Source organism: Botryllus schlosseri, chromosome 3 (genome assembly GCF_051294905.1).
Source record: "Botryllus schlosseri isolate E-star chromosome 3, Bs_hap1, whole genome shotgun sequence".
NCBI lineage: Eukaryota > Metazoa > Chordata > Ascidiacea > Stolidobranchia > Styelidae > Botryllus > Botryllus schlosseri.
This window is the reverse complement of record NC_137238.1, coordinates 18,563,070-18,584,590: the sequence shown is the minus strand read 5'-3', so window position 1 is coordinate 18,584,590 and position 21,521 is coordinate 18,563,070. Positions and strand designations below refer to the sequence as shown.

Here is a 21,521-nt window from a genome sequence, read left to right as displayed (position 1 = left end):
ACATTTTAGACACACATAGTTTACAACTCAATATGTTAATAACAATGGTACTGAAAAGTTTGTTGCTGTCACAATAATCTTTACCACAACGCCGGGTCTAATTAACGCAAATAATTTAATAGTCAAGTCATGATCAACTATTACATATGTCAAATCAATGTGTCAATCCTTATGTTTACATCATGATAATTTTCAATATAACACCTGCGTTCGATTGTAAGAAATGAATTCTCAACATGTTGGGCAGACTTTCAAATCTCGCATACTCAAACATATTATGTTAATCTCAAGTCGCGGGCACCGAGAAGTAATTACTTTTATCTTACAAAATATACCGCATAGTAATTTCTTTGTCTTACAGAATAGTAACGACTTTTCAAGTTGAATAAAAAAGACATGTAGGGATATGAATACAACCAGGCTTGTTATGGATTTTAGGTTTTAGTGCTTGTATGGATTCGTGTATGTTTGGCTGTTTTTCATATTGATACTGTTGAGTTGGTCGGTTAACGGATTTACTTGACAATGTTTTCGTGGTTGATTCTTTGAATATGGTAAGATGGTCAGATATCGAGACGTAATACTATTTCCGTGAACTCAATTACAACAAAACATAACCAGCATTCAAATAATCCGTAAGCTACAAGTGGATTTAAAACTTGATGCTGTTTTGTGGTTAACTCAAGTCAGTGGTCATATTTGTGTTGATTTCAGGAATGATCATGACGAGTTGGTCGGGTAAATTAGTGGTAGTAACTATGACCGTACAGAGTTGCTGACATTCAAACATCTTTTACGCTGTAATATACGTATTTTATTGTGATAAATTATTTCTCAGTTATTGTTCAGACATTCAAATCTCGTATACTCAAAATATAATATGTTTATGTCAAGTCATTTATGTGTCGATTAGTAAATAGCTTACTTTGTCTTCAGAATAGTAACGACCTTTACAATTGAATAAAAAAGACCGATCATATGAATACAACCAGAATGAATTAATTCAAATTTGTGAGTTGCAGTGGTATAATCAAGTAAGTGAAAACTAGATTTTGAACACTTGTTAATGTTGTAAATAATTCTTTTGAGTATGGTAAGATGTTAAAAATGTCGCTTTGACAAACGAAAAGGCGGATCGCGAATAGAGTTGCAATGTTCCATTACTTGTTTCGAATCAATGTGCGTATAATATCAATATGGGACTGTGGGAAAGTTGATAGCCATGTTTGTCAATCCTATTTCAATTCACACTACGCCAAAGTCAAAATATCCGGTTTTGGATTATCTCAATTTACCTAGTACATCCCGCGAATGGATTCCGACCCATGCTATAACTAGATCGCTATGTCTGATGCATTATCCCGTCAGCGACGTAGGGTTTTACAATTATTTCACACCTTTTCGAATAAGCGTCAACTTCGCAAAGGATTAGGGTGGGATCAGAAATAAGTGAGAATTTGTCGGTATTCGAATCATCGTCTGTGACGGCTCTGTTATCCGTTACTTATTAAATTTTACCAGTGAAATCCGGTTCCTGTGACATACCGATTATCAAAATATTACATTGTGGCGATTGGAATGTATGTAACAACAAGTTGGTGAGGGCTGGCTATGTCTTAGGTGTTATCTCGTGAGTGATCGTGGGATTTGCAACCTATTTCGCACCTTTTTGAAGTGTTAGTTTGTGAACGCGGCTATTGTTGGTATCGCCGTCTACGCGGGTTCTGTGGTAAACTAATTACCAAAATATTACATTTTCCACGATCGGCATGTATGTAACAGCGAGTCGCGAGCGATGGTTATGTCTTAGGTATTATCTTGTGAGCGATCGCGGGATTTTACCAATATTTCACACCTTTTTGGAGTGTTAGTTTGTGAACGCGGCTATTGTTGCTATTCGAATCGCCGTCTACGCCGGCTCCGTGGTAAACTAATTACCAAGCGACTGATTCCTAGATTTAGCAAACTATTTCACACCCTTTTTGGTGAAAGTACGACATGCCGCTAGCATTCTATCAACGAAAGTACGAATCATCGCCGCGTCCGTAAGAATAACGATATATCATTGTCGTACTCACCGTAAACGTTGGGATTAACTCGAATCGGTCATATTTAATAATTTGTAATATACACATTAACTAAGAATCAATCACGTGACTATTTACTATTCCTGATACCTATTCAACACAGTGCGAGAGTTGACTATACTCGAAAGTACGAATTACCACCACGGCACCGGTTGAGCGATCCCTATACCGAAAATGGTCACCGGTTCAAGACGAGTTTCGAGGCACCGGTTGAGTGATCCCTATACCGAAAATGGTCACCGGTTCAAGACGAGTTTCGAGGCACCGGTTGAGTGATCCCTATACCGAAAATGGTTACCGGTTCAAGACGAGTTTCGAGGCACCGGTTGAGTGATCCCTATACCGAAAAGGGTTACCGGTCGAGAGATGCCTATACCAACCCAGGCACCGGTCGGGTGGAAGGGGGGTCTGAAAGGGTCACCGGTTCAGGACGAGTTTCGCGGCACCGGTCGGGTGCACCCATAAGAGCCCCTGCCACATCACGAGCGATCTATATAACTACTCACATTGTGCCTGATTACTGCCAGCTGCCTTTTGCGAATCTGTCCCCATCAAAATGATACAAGAGGACTTTCCTACGGATGACTTCAAGCCAACTTGAGTGAATTACAGGAGTTGCATGTAAGAACTTCACTAATGCACATCCCGATATTGATCTATTTCAGTGGTTCCCAACCTTTTTCAATCCACGTACCACTTCGAAGTTTTATGCAGTGCTCGCGTACCACCTATATAAGTTACGCGTGCCGTAAGCGGTCACAACTGTTTTCGCCATTTATGGCGTCATAATCACGTATTTGACCTATGTGGGGTGTAATAACTAGGGTGATTTTTTAACTAACCAAAAAGGAGCCTGCTATAAACAGCTTCAAAATACAATTTTTAACCGCCTCCCCGACACGAATAATCGTCATTATGATCGAATATTATTTCGTCTACGGTCAGGTCATTGCCGCCTTAATTCCCATTTATTCAAGATTGGGTGTGTCGACTCCCCCTTGTGTTCCTTATGCTGCGTCCCGGACACTGTTTCACATTTGCTAATGGAATGTCGTAAATTTGAATTTCATCGCCGCTTTTTGATTGCTCATTGTGCCAATGAAAACGTTGCTTTCTCTGTACAAAATCTATTGACCCTCAATTGCCTAACTATACCAGTTATAGAATTTATTCTCTCCTGCGAATTATTTCTCTGATCTCTTTGCTTTTCTCCGATTGCCTCATTGAACGTATACTGAGCGTGGCGCAAATAACCATCATCGGTTGAAAGCGCCACTTGTTTTCCATAATAATAATAATAATAATAATAACTAAAAATCGGACGACTTTTACCTACAAAACTTAATTTTGACCAAATTTTGACCTCACGCATGCAAATTAGGTGTTTTCGCACATAATGTTAACATCTTACTACTTATAATAATTTTTGGTTGGGACTGTCTGTCCATACGGAGTAGTTTGGCCTGAAAAAGCGTTTTTGACTTAATAATGACAGATTTTTACATGAAAAAAATTATTTTAATGATATCTGGCCATAATTCCAGTAGGTACAGCCCATATTATGGTAGAGTTGATAAAAATTTGTTGCAGTACAACAAAAAAACTTTCCCACATTCATGGGTAGAAAGTGTCTATCCTTACTAAGTAGCTTGCCAAGAATGGAGAAATAACGTTCAAAAGCAGCAATTATTGACTGACGACTCTGAAGTTGTGCGTATACTGCTGGTGACACATGTTCCTTTATACTGACAATATGTTATCTACATCACAATTTTTCATCATGCGCTTCTTGATATAATAACCATGCAATGCGCAAGGAGTCTTGCTCCAGTTGGGATATTGCGGTACGTTCACCATAACAACATGTCAATTGTGTGCCTATTTGTTTCGTTTGACCGTTTATGATTCACGATGAGCAGACAATGGGCTGTCTACAACGGTAGACCAATAAATTAGGCTACAAGCTGTAAAATATCAAATGATAAGTTCACCTGCAGTGCAAAATCTACGATACAAACGAAATGGAGGGGTCAAAAAACATTTGATTTTGTAAACAATTTTGACAATTTTTTGACGTAACACTTCAATTTTGACGAAATTTTGACTTATTTTGACATGTCATAAATAATCGCTCTAGTAATAACAAATTCTATTAAACTAGGCATTATCAGACACGGTTGATGGGATGCATGGAATTGTTTTTTTACAACTAGTCAGAAAAACTTCAAAAAATTCAAAACCAACCCCACCTGACCTAATAACTCCCTTCGTTCGAAAAAAAAAACAGAATCTACTCGCGTACCACCTGGAAGACCTTCGCGTACCACTAGTGGTACGCGTACCACAGGTTGGGAACCACTGATCTATTTCTACGAGAAGATTTGAATACTCATTAGAAGACAAAAATATTTCTTGGTTGTTTATTTCGTCTGTGTTAACAAGTTGTCGTTTTCTTGTAGGTTCAGGCTTTATTGGTTTGTTAATACCGAATTACTGCTAGCTGTTGTTCACTCAAAGCACATTTATCGGTATATGAAGCTTATTGTCACAAACTAAGATATTTTAGGAAAATCCGTTGAAAATACGAAAAAATGGGGAATTTTTGTGTTCGATATGGGGAAACGAATAGATTTACGCAGCACAGTTTCGTTCCGCCGATCCGCTTGTGTTCATTTTCTTGGTTACGGTACAGACAGACTGACGTATTAAAACATTTAATATAGGCTGTTAGGACGAAATGTAACATAGTTTGAATAAATAAATTAAAATAAAAAGGCCAAAAGAAAGCGATATCTTGAAAAATAGAGTCAATCTGCAGAAACCAATGTCATTTTCGAGCTCAGCGCCTACGATTTACACTAAAATCGTTCTCACCTATCATGATGGTTTTTTTGTTGTCCAGTGTAATATATGAACAGCTTATGTAAGAATATAAGCAACATATCTTAGAATTCCTTGCACTGGGTCGTACGCATTTTTCCAATTTAATACATGTACCAAAATGAACATGATTAAGATTCGTTTGATAGAATTATATCTTCAAGAACAGGAGGTCGCCGAAATAGCATGTCACCTACTACTATACATAAAACAAGTCATTGGTTTAGCTGCCTTGGGTCCTCGGTTTCGCGGACCTATGTTTCTCCATCACGACGTCGATGGCGGCAACTAAATAATGCGCCTGCGTATATGAACTGTGAATGTAGTTGTTTGTTTGCATGCTTGATTGCTTGAAGGAAATATGCGTGACACTTCCATTCATTGGTAACTAACCATTTGTGTTGGCATGTAGCTGTCCTTTATGGTGTATTGAGATTAAAAGATTATTACTTACGCTCCAACCGCGCCATGTCGACAGTACGCGCCATCAGCACCATCATCGCGAACATAACAACCCTAGACATGACAAACGTGAAAGATCGTCAATCTATGATCATTTAAATAACTGAAAAATAATGACGATCGATTTAAAAATGAGGTTAACGATACGATGCCTAGAGCTGGGCAAAATTGAGTACCTGAGTGCTTCGATTCTGAATCACGTATTACGCTTCGATTCGAGTCGAGTATTCGAGCATCACTCATTATGATGTCACAACAAAATGGACTATGTCAAAGTTCAAATATGTACCTTTTATGTACCTTTTATGTCACCACAAAGAACATAATGCCTGTTACCCGTCACGTTAAAGATACCATACCGATTTCACAGCACTTGTTGACAATGTTGTGGGATGATCATGTGATCATGACCTCGGAAATGTGTTATTTCCGGTAACGTTCGTAGCTTTCTACAATATCTTGGGTGTTGTGACACGGCCAATCAAGGTTTCAAGGCTTCCTCAGTGAAAAATCGTATCAAAAGTATATTTCTGGTTGGCAAATTAATTTTCAGTGGTGAGGAGCGTATAATTTCAGTACTCGAACAAATCGTCTTTTACTACTCGACTCGAATCATTAAAATTCATACTCGATTCAGATTCGAGTACTCGAATCATTGTGCCCAGCCGTAACTATGACACAGGACGCAGTTGAAGATTCGTGAATTCATGGACGCACGAAATTGTAGTTCAATACCTGAGATTCGTCATGGGACGTTACAACCCAGCACTAATCTAGCTATGTCGTGTAATCCAAGATTTCGAGATGTCTGATGCTCGATACCTCCAATTCGTTGTTGTTTTTTCAATTACGCAAACTTGGCGTCGAACTCGACAGATTGGATATGTACGATGTAGATCCCTAAATAACACTATAAGGTTTCGTATTTCCCCTATTACAAATAAAACTATTATATTGAAATGACAAATGGGGGGGCTCCGAAATGATAGGATTTTCTCAAGGGAGAGAGTCCGAGCTCATAACATTCTCCTGGATACGGCACTGTCTTGACCTCACGTTTGCCTATCTCTGCTACCATACAAGGATAATAATTATTCTGGTCGCTATGAATTTTTACGAAAAAGTACCCTTCCGTGAAGTACAGTGTACTACATCGGCGTCAACAAGATATTAAGACTACTAACCTCAACACCGATATTAAATTCCTTATATATAATATACGGTAACATTAAAAAGAGCATTACTGGTAACAGAAACATGTTACTATTAGCATAGATCTAAAGTCCACGGATAATGATCCATACGACTTCCTGACTTCTTTTGCCGCAGCGATGCGGAGCAATTCAACAAAACCAGTTATATGAAGCAAATCTTTCTAACACCGCTGAAAGTATTGTCGCCGCAAATACCAATTCAAAATGTATATAGCCTAAAATAACTGTTGCTGAATGCGTTAGTCACTACTGGAACACACCGGATTTCTTATGGGATGATTTATTTTTGTCTTGTGGTCGTATTCCGTTTCCTATGATACAATGCATATCAGTTGTTGTTGCTATCCAAGGCATATTAGAATTTGCTTGTATTGATGAGTACTCATAGGAACAATGCTGGGAATATAAACGGCTAGGTATAGCACGTATGACAATATGATAAACCAATTGTATAGCTGGTTCAATTACACAGCCAAACGCACTTGCTACCGAAATCTTAACGGCAGAAAAATTTTGTCCCAAAATTATTCCAGTCCTTGTCCGACCTTTACGTGAACCTATACTATAACATTATTGACTTCATATTTCTAATACTGAATATATATATAGATAGATATATACATTAGGGGGGTTGCCACACTATAATAAAGAAACCGGGAGCAGGTAAATCGCGCCAAGCGCGGAAATGTTTTTCAATATCATTAAAATGAGCCCCAAAAGACTCTACTTAATGTTGATTTACGAAATCATTTTGGGTCGCCTACGAGATTTGTCAATTTTAAAAACTTCTGTTTAACTTTTTCACCATTTCGACGACCAGACATATCAATGCCGTAGGTTTTGGCCTACCAGCGACGGTCAATTTTGGCCAAACTTTTATCGCTTTCGATCTTTTTGGCGCCTCACCTCACTTTGCCCAGCCGTAGGTTGGCCGAAACTTAATGTCTTCATGTGTCGCGGCGCGACAGAGGTTGTCCTCAAAATCCCTGGGACGCATATTGTTGCGCACCCGCTCGTTGCACGCCCCTACACTAAAGCATTACAACGGTATCTGACGGTATTTTCCAGAGCAACCATAATGTCGAGCAATATCGTATCATGATTTCCAACCAGTTTTTCTAATACAGATGTCGGCGCATTAACGTGATGAAGTGTAGTAACGACTTCTGCAAGTGTTTCGCTTAATGGGGTACCCAACACAGTGATCCCGGATATCCACAAACTAACAAGAGTAAATCGCGCGAAGCGCGAAGAAATTTTTGTTGTAAGGTATTCAACAAATGTCACATACATATGGAAAGGTTTCTCTGGTGCAGTCGCGACCCAAAATTATACCCTTCGCAACCCTCGTCTGGGTCGTGACCCATACTTTAAGAACCCCTGTTCAATAGGTCGAAGGCGTCAAATCATCTCGCGTGCCTAAAATGGCACGCGCGCCGGGGGTTGCCGACCCCTGATGTAGCATGTAGCTCGAAGTTGTCAAACTCAACTGACGTCGCGGCCGGATTCAAATATTCAGATCACTCGCGGGCCGCACCAGTCAAATGATTTCCAAAATAGTACCTCAAAATCCATAGATTCCATAAATTGGAATATTTATATACTCCCTTTGTGTTAATGGTATGCTGGCGTCAACCCTGCGTAGACGTTGTGAGGAATACAAAAGATTTAGCTGTAGAGGGGGCGTTGGAATTTGGTTCATCATTATCATATAGTGATTCGGGTTCCTCTCGACTTTTTGAGTCAGAACTAATGCAGCAATGCGACCCTGCGTAACTATTTTATACTCCATGTAACATGCAAATAAATTATAAGGGTTATAGCGTTGGCGCTTCCGCTTCTGTGAATAACTAGTTTTTGGTCAATTTTTCCAACTCTTTCAACAACTTTTCCAACAATATATGCACCTTTTCGCCTTCTTGGAATTGGGTGTCAATGTCAGCAGGGCCGTAACAGCACTTCGCCAGCCCCCCTCCCTCCCCCCCCCAAAAAATCGTTGGTCTTGGGGCCCCCCATATGCTGATCAATCGAACATCTGGGGGCGAATTCCCCCCAGACCCCCCTCAGCCTATTCGCTTATTGACGCTGCTTACTTATCCTCTATATTGGGGGCCGATTAGTGGGTCAGCTTTTCTCGCCTAAACGCGAGAAGCGCGAAAATTTTCAATAATTCATGATTCAATAGGTCAATATGATCGGGAATTGCATATTTGTTGCTGTCTATTTTTATGCTCCCTCCACTCACGTAATCAAATTTACAGGTAGAGCTGAGTGAGGTGTGTTTGAAAAGGTATGACCCCTCAATATTATAATTAAACATCTTGGCAAGAACGTTGGCAAGAAAGAAACAGCACTTCGTCAGGCCCCGCAAAAAATCTTGGGTATTGGGCTCCCATATAGCGTGATAAACCTACCCCCATCACCTTGTTCGCTTTTGCCACGAAATGAGTTGTATTGCTTAGTGGGCCAGCGCCAAGCGCAAAAATTTTCGAAAATTCATGATAAAATCGGTGACTTGAAAACTGTAGGGCCGGTTGATATGACTCCTTAAGATGATGTTATTTCGTGACCTCTTGTCTGCTATATAAAAAAAAAGAATCGCCATGGTATAGGCTACGAAACTAAACGACGCACACGATTTCAAATTGGAATTTCTTCACTGGCATATAATTTTTCCCTGCGGGATGGCATTTGTCTTGAAGGTTCAGATTGCCAAGACAGTACTTTGTATAGGCCTATATAACGAAGTTTTCGGTCAGCATTACGGCAGTCCTTTTCGGCTAAGGTATTCTCGCTGCCGATTGGTCTGGCACACTTCGTGGAGTCGCATGTTACATGACATACTTAATATGTCTTGGTGCGTCATGGCGCGGTAATGGCCAACGCCGATATGCCCATTTCTATAAATCTTGGGTATTTTTTCTTGGGGGAAGAGTACCCCAAAATCAAGATAATTGGCAACTTAAAATCGCGTGTTGATTTACCCGTAAGTTCTGGCCCAAATTTCATAACTAGTGTATTTTTGATGATCTAGTGTTTTTAGTTGGCAAATCTCGTGTTTTTCACGAACATCGACTTGCAACACTGCAATATATACTATATGTCTATTCTCGAAGTCAGACTTAAGCAACTAGACAATTCAAGTTGTCTGATTAGTCTATTAGAACGACAAGCCGGTAATCAAATTCTAATCGAACTTATGAAATGTTTTTACCCTCTGCTTTCTAATCTAATCAAATTAATAGAGATTCTTTGAAGTATAAAATTTCAATATACAATTGAATGGTATATTCATTTTGAAAAAAAAAACGAATATTTTCGGCTGACATCCGTTATGGGTAATCGTCAGCAACTATAGTAGAGAATTGGAAAGAACATGGTATATCAATAATCGTGTCATCAAATATGACGTCCCTGGCATTCTTTACTAGTTGCTGGTGATTTCTCCTAACGAGTGTCCGCCGAAAATATTCTGGTTTATTACAATATGAATATATTAATTAATTCTAAATCTAATTTATGGTTATCCTGGAAAGGATGCGGGAGAATAGTATTGTGCGAAACCAGCCAAGCTTGGTGTATAGACATTTTTCGTTCTCATGCATATATGAATGTAATTTGATTAGAACTGAACTTGATTTTTGATGTAATTCTTTCTAATTAGTAATTCAATTCAATTTGCGAGTTTTTGCTATTCAGTAATTACAATTCTTACCTATTTTCGGAGAAAACTGTGTGGCTATATTTCTAATTCTGATCTAATTTGAAAAAGCTTAAGATTGTCTAGTTGTCCGACTCTGCTCGAAGCTACTGTTTAGGGTCCGACAATCGTGACTCCGCTCTGAAGTGATTGAATGCAACCGATTTTTCAAAAAAATATTTAATAGTAGATTATTCATGAATAAACGGATGCCCCATCATATGAACAGAATATCGCTGTAAAAATACAGGAGTTATCACTGCTACTCGAAAGTCAGACAATCATATATCTACAGATTGCGAAGTTCTCTTGGACGACAACCATCTATAAAGGATTTGAATAAATCAGACATCTACATCGTCAGCGGTGTCCCATCAATAGCATCATTGTTAGACAGCTTGCCCGTTCTCTTCATTCGGGCATGTAACGTCTCGTGGGCGACTTTCTTTCGGTCGTACGCCTGACCTATTAATGCCATGAAGTCTATGAACATTGTCGACAGGCTCCATCCCTTGCCAAACTCGCTGGCCGCGTAATCGTAAGGAAATGTGTGATGATAATTGTGATGCCCTTCACCTAAAACAAAGGAATTCCTTATTTAAATCACTATTGATTATAATGCTTTATCGCACCACATAAAGGGTTAGTAGTGCCGTAGCCTAAAATGGAATTTAGTCATATACTTATGATTGTATACTAGACTACCGTGAACTGAACAAGTGGCTATAGAGACTATAGCTACGTTAGAGATAAGTTGCTTATTACCACGTTCCCTATTTTATCGAATACGGCTCTCAGTCCAAACCGTCCCTCTCTAGCGGATATTAAATTTAGCAAATAAGTCCGGGTCTGATCGACAACAAGCAGCATAAAAGGTACCAGAAAGCGAATCTGCAACTTATATAAATCGACGTGAAACAAATGATCAAGTTGTCTCGATGAAATTGTTGCTAATTCCACGGGTGAAGTAATCTACGCCATCGATGTGGCTGACAGCAATCATACACTGATTTTATACATTCACGGCGGTTGCGTCAAATATATTCCTCACCTAAAGCAAAATAGTTAACAATGGTGTTCTCCGCCGGGCTAATATATTTGTCATAAGGTCTGTCTCCGAACATATGCGCGAAGCTGTTCACAGTCCAAGAGACATGAAGACTGATGCAATATCTTAGAGCCGCAGCGCAATAAGCGTTGATGAGAGTCTCTCCGCCGAAATACCAGGGAATTATACTGGGTACGATGAAGCAACACGTTATGGATAGCGGCAAGTAGAATTCAGATATAGTAAAGCTATAAATTCAGAGTAGCACCGTCGCGATTTCAATCAAGAAGCTTTATTATTGCCAAAAGCCAAAGGTGGTCAAAGTAGTCTGCGCAGATACTCATTTATCTATGTAACATTCTTTGACGCCAGATCATAACAAAACATTATATGATTTATTTTAATTTTCTGTAATGCCCTATAATACCTAATCACACCCTTGGGTGGAAATATGTACTTGGTGTGAATCCGGCCTTATTCATAACCTTTATTTACACGCAATCCGTGTATAAAGTATAGTCACTGTAAAAGCCAAGTGATAAACACAGTCACATTCAATGGTCGGACCTGTTTTGGAACGACACAACCGGATCCTTCATCAGGTCGTCCGTTGCGATCTTTCTGCCCTTCTCCATAACGTCCGGATGCTTCCGCAGGAACAACCATCCCACGTGACAAAATAAGAAACCTCGCTTGGCATTGTGTGGGTCCGCATCAGTTTCCGAATGTTTGTGATGACTCCTGTGATCACGCGACCAATGGAAGATCGAATTCTAACGAAAATTCGTTATTGTTTAGACTCAGAACGTAATGCTTAAGTCGGAATCCGAAATATTACTGAATTACCTGTAAAGCCATCGAATTCATCAACATCAATATTACTCTAAGGGATAACTTGGCTTTATAAGTTTTGTGGGACCATAATCGATGAGCGCCCGCGGTAACGCCTACCATGCCCGTGATATAACAGAGTACCCCTGAAAATAAAATGAACGTTGTAAATTTGCTGAGAAAAGTTACATCTAACAGTATATGCATAGTGAATTATAATCAGTATACAGTGAAGTACCGATACTCACCGAATAAAATAGTGAAAATTTTCAATTGTGATATTTGTGACATGGCGTATATGCTGACAATATGAAGTCCCGTCATCAGCACCACATTCTTCCAAATAATTTGAGTAGGTTGCTGCATTTCTCCTTTGTCTAAAATTTTGAAGTGTAAATTATTAACATATTGAATGATGCAACACAGTCAATTTACAGGCACGGGGCGGGGTATAATAATCTTATCAAAGGACTCGATAACATTACGATGGTATCTTTATATATATTGAACCTGATTTATTTCGATTCTTCGCGGCATTGTAGTCATCATCGGCCACAATCTTTGATCTTGTCTGTACTATTGTTTCTACTTCCATCTTTTTCCATCGATGTGTAATAATGTACAAATAGAAAACTCTGAGTAAAATGAAATGTGCCACGTATCAAGTTTTCTGCTACAGTTGATATCTGTGCAATCAATTAGCGTTTTTTTAATACCCGATATACTGCGATGGAATGTGATTCCAACATTTTCTTAACCTATTACTACGGGAATTCCGATCATATATCATCGCCTATAAGAAGTTGATATTGCTTTCTATGGTATAATTCCAAATGTGGGCCGATAAATTTCCAAACGATACATTTGACGCACTACCATGACATAAGTGATATGGATAATACTTGTACATGCCAAGGAAATTAATTGAGCAGTTACTCTCTATCGCAGAAGGTGACGACAGATTCATCCGCTAACAATTTCTGGTCCACTGCATACTCTCCATATATCCAGGAATGATTATGATATCCACGAATGATACTTTATATAGGATAAGGACGAGGTAATAATAAATGTAACTCGTGTTTGGCATTACGAGAATCCATCGACCTCATGAGTACGCCTACTTTTCTTGTAATTCTCTCACTTGTCGTTTTACCCGAATAAATACCGTGAGCTAACAGCCGGTAAACAGTGAATAGATTGACTTGGGACAACGTGCCGAAATTGATTATATGAGACCGATATTATTATATTGCCGCTATTTTATGGAATGGGGCGACCTTTGGGGATTATCGTTGGATAAATGACTGCTTTGGTATAATCTCGTAACATCATGTTAACTTTTACTGATATTTATGCATACACCCGTGGAGCTTTCAATGAGGATTGTTTCACAACTATACTGTATAATTGGCAAGATGTCAAGGCTGATGCAATGCCTGAGCAGAGCACCAATTGTATTCATGGGCGCGATATAATATCATCACGTGTGAACAGTCAGTTATCCACATAAAATTGGCACCACGTTTGCTCCGTGAAGATATATGGTGGGTGATATGGTCATTGGTCACATTCAAATGAAGAAAAAAAACAAATTCTAATCATTTGGTTGGTTTCGTGCAAAAGTCAGCAGAATCCTGCAATAGCCTATTCCATTCAATATTTTAATAGTGTTTTAACAAAATAATGCCGTATGACAGGCCTGTTTCGTACGTCTATACACGGGTTCGCAACTTGCCCAGCATGATGACTAGAAAAGCGTCATATTTCTCGGATAGTTACGGATAGTAAAACCGAAACCGTCATTTTAGCAAAGATTTTAGCAAGTTTAAAAAATACTGAAGTAACGATTTATATATTTATCATTAATATTCTCAGTAACTTCAGCTTGTTAATCTAGGACGCCGTCTTCGTCGAAAGAATTTTGAAATAGCTCGGGTGACAGTACAGCATTAAACTCTTTTATGTTGTTGAAATACTGTCATGCCACATCACACTTTATTGATCTGATGTAACGTATTCTGTGCATCGTGCGTTTCATTAATTTGCTCTGGGTCCATTCGTAGAATTCAAACCCTCATCGCCCAATCCAAACGTATTCGTTTAGTAATAGCAAACATTCACTGTGTGTTCAATTCATTGATTCGCAAACTCGTCCATACAAACTATAGGTTGCGGCAATCGACCGATAAATTCATTAAAATGCAACCGAATTCCTGTAAATTCATTGGAAATACGTACGTACTGCGTAATGATAAGAAGAATGATGGTGTTTCAAATAATATCGCGCCTCTATACAATGCTTTATGCATGCAAGCTATGACTTGTATATTTATTAAACAAATATGTTCGTAACGTTATAGGATTAGGAATTGCCAGCGGGGCGATTTCCGTCCCCACTTATTTTACGTAATTCCTGCAATGATCAATAAGACCGAGCGATAGTATCTTACCCTTGCATCAGTCATTATCAACTGATGGAGTAATGAGATAAGGAAAAGGCGTATCCCACTTTTTCTTCGTCAACATGTTAGAGATCGATTCGCAATCACAATTTCTTTTTATAGGTATAATTGTATATAGTCACTATAGGATAAATCAGAAATTCGAAAAGGTTCTTACGAGGACCGAGTAAGCCGAAGACTGTGACTTGGTCGGAGCTCGCCAAAGGAGGTTTTAAATGGCAAAAGCTATTAATCTCAGACGGCACCAAAACACCAAATCGAAGATATTCCTATCAACACGCCTTGAGTCGAGACCGTTCTGTTTGAAATCCATTATCATTAACGAAGTCGACTGACTATTTCGAGTCGTTTCGACACCTTCCTATTTTTTCATTGTGTCGCAATCTTGTGGTTTATTGATCTGATTTAATTGTGAATAATATACTGAACGTGTTGTGAACGTAGATTGACGCTTGCTCAAGTTTACGTCATTCATATGAGACGACCACGATGCTCATTCGAAGGTTATATTCGAATCTGTAGAAAACCGCTTAACAGCCATTGCAATATATACTGGAGATAAAATCGGCGGTTCAAAATGACGTTTTTTCGATTATAATCCCTGACCCCTGCGTACCGAACTGTACACGGTCTGAAACCACGTCATTTACAATTCGGCTACTGATCGCGCCTAATCACCTGCAAACAATAATGACAGGTCATCCAGACATGGGGTAATCGCGATTAGTAATCTTAATCGATTACGATGACTACAGTATTTTCAAGTAATCGTAATCGCAATCGGTTACATTCGAAAAAATTCCGAAGTAATCGAACTCGTAATCGATTACCTCCCACATCTAATCGATTTCTTTTTGAAAGAACAATTACTTTTTATTTGTACAAGGACTATGACATAAACTGTACATTAGTGAACAGGGAAGAGATATCATACCAGGTTAGTGATAGCACAAACGTCTGATTCTCGAACGTCACTGCAAATTATTACGTCAGAGGTATTAACTTTGCTCGTCATTGTGTATGAAGTATCTTCACATAGTAAATAGATATGCAATGTAGGCCACATTGTAGTGTGATTATAAGAACATCCATCGTGCTGTATATCAGGTTATTAATTCACTCCAGATGCCACTTCCTCGCAGTCGCAGCAGGATAATATTCGTCAATCTGCCTAGTTTCAAATAGTAACTTAGATATGGATGTGTGTATATGCTTAGATCAGTGGTTCTCAACCTTTTTGACCTCGCGGCACCCTTTGGAAATGAAAAATAGTTCGCGGCACACCATCACAGTGGTTCTGGACTTTTTGGGCTTACGGCACCAACAAACTACCAGAATACTTATTAGCACGCAGTAGTAACGCCGACTAATGTGACAACCTCTGCAGTCAATCCAGAATCTTTCTGTGCTCCCTTTTTTAAATAAACTAAAAGTAATCTTTTGTAGGTAAAGCGGCCATCATATAGTCGTGTTAGAAAGTCGTCGTTTTCCTCGGGCCAGAATATCGTTCCTTCGTGAATACAACAAACAAGGCGCATTCAGACGAAAGTCAAAAGGGGTCATTTAGATATAGGCAGGCCTGTTTATTTTTGGATTTCTCCAAAAATAACAAAAATAGCTTAGTTTTGGATGTTTTCAAATTTTATTTTTGGAGAATCTCCCAAAATAAGAAATGAAGGTGATTTTAGACCTAATACTACATAGAAAACTTCACTGAAAGTATGTTATTATCATGTATTCATGTTCTTCAACACATCGACATCATCAGTGATCTTGATCTAACTTTCTAATACTTTCGTCACAAAGTCTTTGGCCCGGAGAATGCCCTCCAAATAAAAATCAGTGGGTGACGCCCGGTAGAGACCTTTCTCCCAGTTGATTTTCGGGAAATCGGCTTCGACCGTCGCAGTTGTGGGAAACATCGAGCCATGTGGTTCCAAAGAACTGTCGCTCGTCAATAATGCGCTTGAAAGTGACGTCCATTTTGTATCGGACAGACATGGATTGGAATTGCTCTTCTATATTCTGTATCTACTCAGGTGTCCACTTTGTTGGACAGCTCACCCCGGTGTTTGTCGATCAATTCACTGAGCTGCAAATAAAGTAGCTTACATATATGTATCACTCTTGTTTATATTATTAGAATCTAAAAGAGCGAGAAGTGTTTGTTCCATCCTGCCTACGAGGTTGCACCACTTGGTGTGGTAGACAGGGCAGAACCCTTTCATTCTCGGCCACTTCAATTTTCTTTATGCCGTTGATGAGCCCTGCCATAAGGCTCCTGGCTGCCTCGAACGTGGATTGCTTCTCTTCTTCGTCGATATTTTCGAGAAGATCAAGGACTGCACACGCTGATCCTCCACGAAATTGCGTGACTCAGTGAACTTGATAGTCCAGCACCCTAGGACCATAGGACCTTCCTTGCCGCGGGTGTCATTGTCCCAGTCCTCAGCTGAGCACCGAGCTCGAAAGCGTTCGACCAGACGAGGGAGCTCATCCTGATGCTCCACGATCAGATGGCCAAGTCCATGAATCTTTGTGACGGTGGTGCTCAGCTCTGTGGCCATACGCTCGAGGACAATTAGTTGGATCCACTACTGCAGCGGAGGTGCACAGGCCGGACTTTTATCGTTTATAACCCCGAGGAGTTTGGTACGGTGTCTAGTCAACCAAGTGGTCATTTTCTTAGTTGACAACCAACATGTGTCTACAAACTTGGGGCACATACTTTTCTTTTCCTGGATCAAGTCCTGTTACAGTTGGAGGTAGCCATTCAGTCCCATCATCGTGGGGACAAAGTTATTGTTGTAGAGGTGGCGGTATTCGGCCTGCGTCACAAGGTCCCGCCCGCACCACACTCGCACGATTTCATACCATGCCGCCTATTTAACCCTTGTCGTGTCGCCTCTGATCCTTCCAGAGAGTGGAAGTGCCTACTTTTAGTGTTTCGGAGACCCCCTCCCGCATACACATGCTGTTTTTGTGTGTGTTTGTGAGTTTCCTGGTTGTTTCAATGGTATTTACACTGCTCTGACTCGTGCATTTCACTGAAAAACTTGAAAAAACATCATCCAAAAAAAGCTTATTTTTGGATGTTTTCAAATCTTATTTTTGGAGAATCTCCAAAAATAAAACCCAATATCCAAAAATAAACAGGCCTGGATATAGGCCTACGACCTTACAGAAACTTCGGGCTGCCATAGACTCGATTTCAATAGATTTGTTTGACAATAAATATGCCTATTGCCGGATTGGGTCGAAGAGGTAAAGCACGATCGCCGCTAACGAATACGGAGGCGTTGAGGTGCAGGCTATACCAGGCTATACAATGCTTTTTCACGCAGATCGTGTAGCACGCTTGAGGATAGCCATTCCTCAATAGTTCTACTGGCAGACACCAGTCCAACTATACTTCCAACAAACCAAGATTATAAACTAAGCAGCGAAGCGAAGATGTTTGTTACCTGATATAATTTGATCAACCTCACTTCTCAATACTCATATTAGTTGACAGTAACACAACGTTGCGCTACAAGCCTACATTTTAACGGAAGCGCCGGCACGATACCTAACGATCACAATGTGGATTGCCGTGTTCGAAATTCAAATTTGTAAACGCGAACTTCAATTCCAAAGGAGTTCATTTCCCGCAGATTACTGGGGAGACAATGCGGGTTAGCAAACTGCATTGTTGTACAGGCGACGATATGTCTTCTCTTCTCTTCTCTGCGTGCAATCAATCAACGATTGTGCAAAACTGAATTCAGCCTTCAAGTCACGCGATCTGCCCGCTAAAGCGAATTCGAGGGTGGTATTGTTTGCGGGCATGATATCAATTTTGATTTGTCAAATGTACAACCTTCACTTCAAGCTCAATTTAAATTATTGATTATTTGCTATAAACTAGAATCATTAGGCGCATAATTTCAAAATTCCGAAGAATACGCTCGCGGCACACTTGCCAGACGTAAATGGCACACTAGTGTGCCGCGGCACACCGGTTGAGAACCACTGGCTTAGATAAACGCATTCTGACGGCTGCTGCTTGGCGAGCAGAAGGCTTATGTAGTAGCCTACGTATACGTACTCTGGACTACGATTTGAAATTTTGTACTCATCAAACCAAACGTTGCGGCTTCTAAAAAGCTTGGTTGGTTGGTTGGTTTGTGGTATTCATGGTGTTTGTCGACTACTATGGTCATTTACACCAGGCCGATATTCTTTTTATTTTCCGTAACTGCCGACTTATAGCACGGCCCACCTCTAGGCTTTTTGTAAGACACCGCTGACGCGGATGATGTGGCGAGGAGGAGCCTAGGTAAACCTCCAACACTTAGGTATCGGAATTCGGAAGTCGACCTCGGTCGGACTCGAACCCGCACCCATTGGTGTTGCAGCCGCGGATTATACCACTGCGCTATCTCGCCACTGGTCTAAAAAGCTTCTTGGAGGTACGGAACTTCAATATACAATTGAATGCTATATTCATATCGAAATGAACCCGCATATTTTCGGTTTCGGTAATCGTCAGAAACTAGTAGAGAATGGAAAAGAACATCGTATATTAACAATCGTAGTACGGTTTCTACAACGAAGCATTAAAAATCAACAGCCGCTGATATCAAAACCGAGCCGATCTTTGCCGTTTCTCGTAACGGCAGCTTACAGCATCTGTATTAAGTTGAATGCATAATTTTATGTTATCTTTATCTGCTCTGTCCTTGAAACGGGCGCCAATCGTTATTTCACAATTCTTTACCCATCATCTGGACTTGCCGCCATAGCCATGTTGGCGTTGGTTATAAGTAGAATCAGGACCAAAACAGCAATTCATCCCTCCCTCTGAATGTTGGTCCTGGGCTCCCATAGGGTCAATTTTCAATTTTCAAGTTGAAGACTGAATTTCGCCAATAATATTGGTAATTGCATTATATTACTATTCATTTTTAATCCTCTCTCAGCCCCCGCTGGTCAGATTTACCTGTAGAGCTGGGGGCGCGTAATTCATAATTATAACATCCGGTATTTTATTATAATTACTTTATTGTATGTAGTTAACTTGTGACCTACGGTCTATTATATAATCAAGAGATATTTTAGTAGCCCAAACGTAGCAGACTTACAAAACACTTTCGTGAGACGCACACACAAACTGTCACGTCTCATTACTTCGGTGAGTGCCCCGGTTAACATTTGCATTGTGGAAGTGTAGGTTTATATGTTATCCAGAGCTTGAAATTATTTTGCAAACCAACCAAAAGTGAAATATTTTTGGGGATAATTTATTGAACTAAAAAATATTCTTCGCGCTTTGCACGATTTCACGAGAATAGGCCTTTTGATTATACTATAGGTACCATCAGAAATTTTGTTTAAAATGGACGCGGGGTACGAGAAATCTTATTAAAAGCACAAGGGGTACGATCTCTAAAAAGGTTAAGAAACACTGCTATTACTGTGACGCAATAACTAATATATTCAAGCTGTTATCAATCAATGATAAGTTCCCATCAAAAGCAAAAATAACGCTGATTTTAATTTGACTTTGACATTGACATGAACAATAGCCAACTTATCAGGACTATACTAGAAACCCCAATAGGCAATACTGTTCAAATACTTTGATATCAGAGCAATATTTGGTAGATTCTAAAATATTATACATATAATTCTGGCACGTCAAATGTCCACTATGCGCGGTAGCTTTTACCATGTCACGATGCATTTGTTCTCTAGCATGGTGTCTATAACTCATTATTTTGACAAGTTATGCCAGGTACAATAACAATTTATTCAATTATTTGAAAATGTGATTTTTTCGTGCCAAGCGTGATTAGAGTGAAAGTAAATAACATTTTCACGATGTTTGTGGAATGCCAGCCAGGAAGGTCCCGTCAAATAAAGCCTACTTTGTAGTTATACATTGAATACTCCCTTCTATCATTGATGGTGCGGCCGTGGAGTCATCAAAATCTAAGAAATTGGCCCGCGATCATATTTGAGTTTGAGACCTCTACATTAGATAGTGCTCTACGTTTTCATCAATACCGCATACGTCGCACAGGCGCGAGTCGATGCATCCAATCTTGTTGATATGGTATTTCAGTCTGCATTGCGTCGTTCTTAATCGTAGAATAATCGAGTTTCCGAATCTTGTGTCCACTCCGGATAGTCAGTCATGTACCAAGGGTCGCAGTTCTTTATACGACCTCCCAGTATCTGTTGATTGATAAATGCGGTCGCACTCATCTTTGCAATGCTTTCGCAACTGCGACCGTACATCGGCGAGTGGGATGGCGTGATTTCGACGTCTGTGTGTATTAGAGGCTTCCGCCCTTGCTAATTGATCTGCAGATTCATTACCGCGTATTCCGGAGAGTCCGGGTATACCCAACCCATGCAAACGATATTGTGATTTCTTTTGCCAATAACAGATGATTCAGCTCAACAATTCCATTCACCGGTGCCGTATGATATAGTCCAGAATGTTTGATCGCGTCCAATGCACTCAGGGAATCGCTGCAACTTTCTTAGCATGACTCTGCCGCACCCATAGTAGGGCATGTTTGATTCCAATGAGCTCCACTGAGAAGATCGAGAGAATTCCGGGGAGCGAGTTCGCAATCAGACATTAGGTGATTACTTCATGAATGTAATCGATTGCGATTACGATTACTTCTGAATCACGCGATTACGATTACGATTGCAACAAAATCAGGAAGTAGTCGATTACGATTACGATTACATTGGAAAAGTAATCACGATCACTCACGATTACATTTATTTTGCATCGTAGTGGTTATATTGGAAGACAATATATGGATTGCGCTGAAA

At 39.8% G+C, this 21,521-nt stretch overlaps 2 protein-coding genes and 1 long non-coding RNA gene across 5 annotated transcripts in view; 1 reads left to right on the top strand and 2 right to left on the bottom strand.

The window, feature by feature from the left end:
* LOC145434977 (uncharacterized) overlaps nt 1–6,341 on the bottom strand; it is a 50,985-nt gene extending 44,644 nt beyond the window's left edge. The window contains exons 1-2 of one of the 2 annotated variants that reach the window (XM_080312208.1): nt 6,165–6,341; nt 5,422–5,483 (exon numbers count right to left, since the gene is read on the bottom strand). In XM_080312208.1, the coding sequence (XP_080168334.1) occupies nt 5,422–5,483; nt 6,165–6,178 (76 nt within the window). In that variant the 5' untranslated portion in view covers nt 6,179–6,341. The remainder of the gene's footprint in view (nt 1–5,421; nt 5,484–6,164) is intronic. The other variant, XM_080312207.1, reaches the window with a different exon arrangement.
* Nucleotides 6,342–10,507: 4,166 nt separating this feature from the next.
* On the bottom strand, nt 10,508–12,892 carry LOC145435922 (stearoyl-CoA desaturase 5-like). Of its 2 annotated transcripts, XM_080313182.1 has the most exons (6): nt 12,733–12,892; nt 12,471–12,599; nt 12,238–12,368; nt 11,958–12,164; nt 11,395–11,623; nt 10,508–10,919 (listed from the first exon to the last, which is right to left on the bottom strand). In XM_080313182.1, exons 1-6 carry the CDS (start codon nt 12,815–12,817, stop codon nt 10,696–10,698), a joined length of 1,005 nt encoding a protein of 334 aa, XP_080169308.1. In that variant the 5' UTR covers nt 12,818–12,892; the 3' UTR covers nt 10,508–10,695. The 2 variants fall into 2 exon arrangements, with proteins under 2 accessions (XP_080169308.1, XP_080169310.1); XM_080313184.1 differs by lacking the exon at nt 12,471–12,599 and having other exon boundaries at nt 12,733–12,890.
* A 3,231-nt stretch (nt 12,893–16,123) lies between these two features.
* On the top strand, nt 16,124–18,225 carry LOC145435921 (uncharacterized). The gene is made up of 2 exons (XR_013914107.1): nt 16,124–16,260; nt 17,856–18,225. It is a non-coding gene; the product is annotated as an uncharacterized LOC145435921 (long non-coding RNA).
* The last annotated feature ends 3,296 nt before the right edge of the window (nt 18,226–21,521 follow it).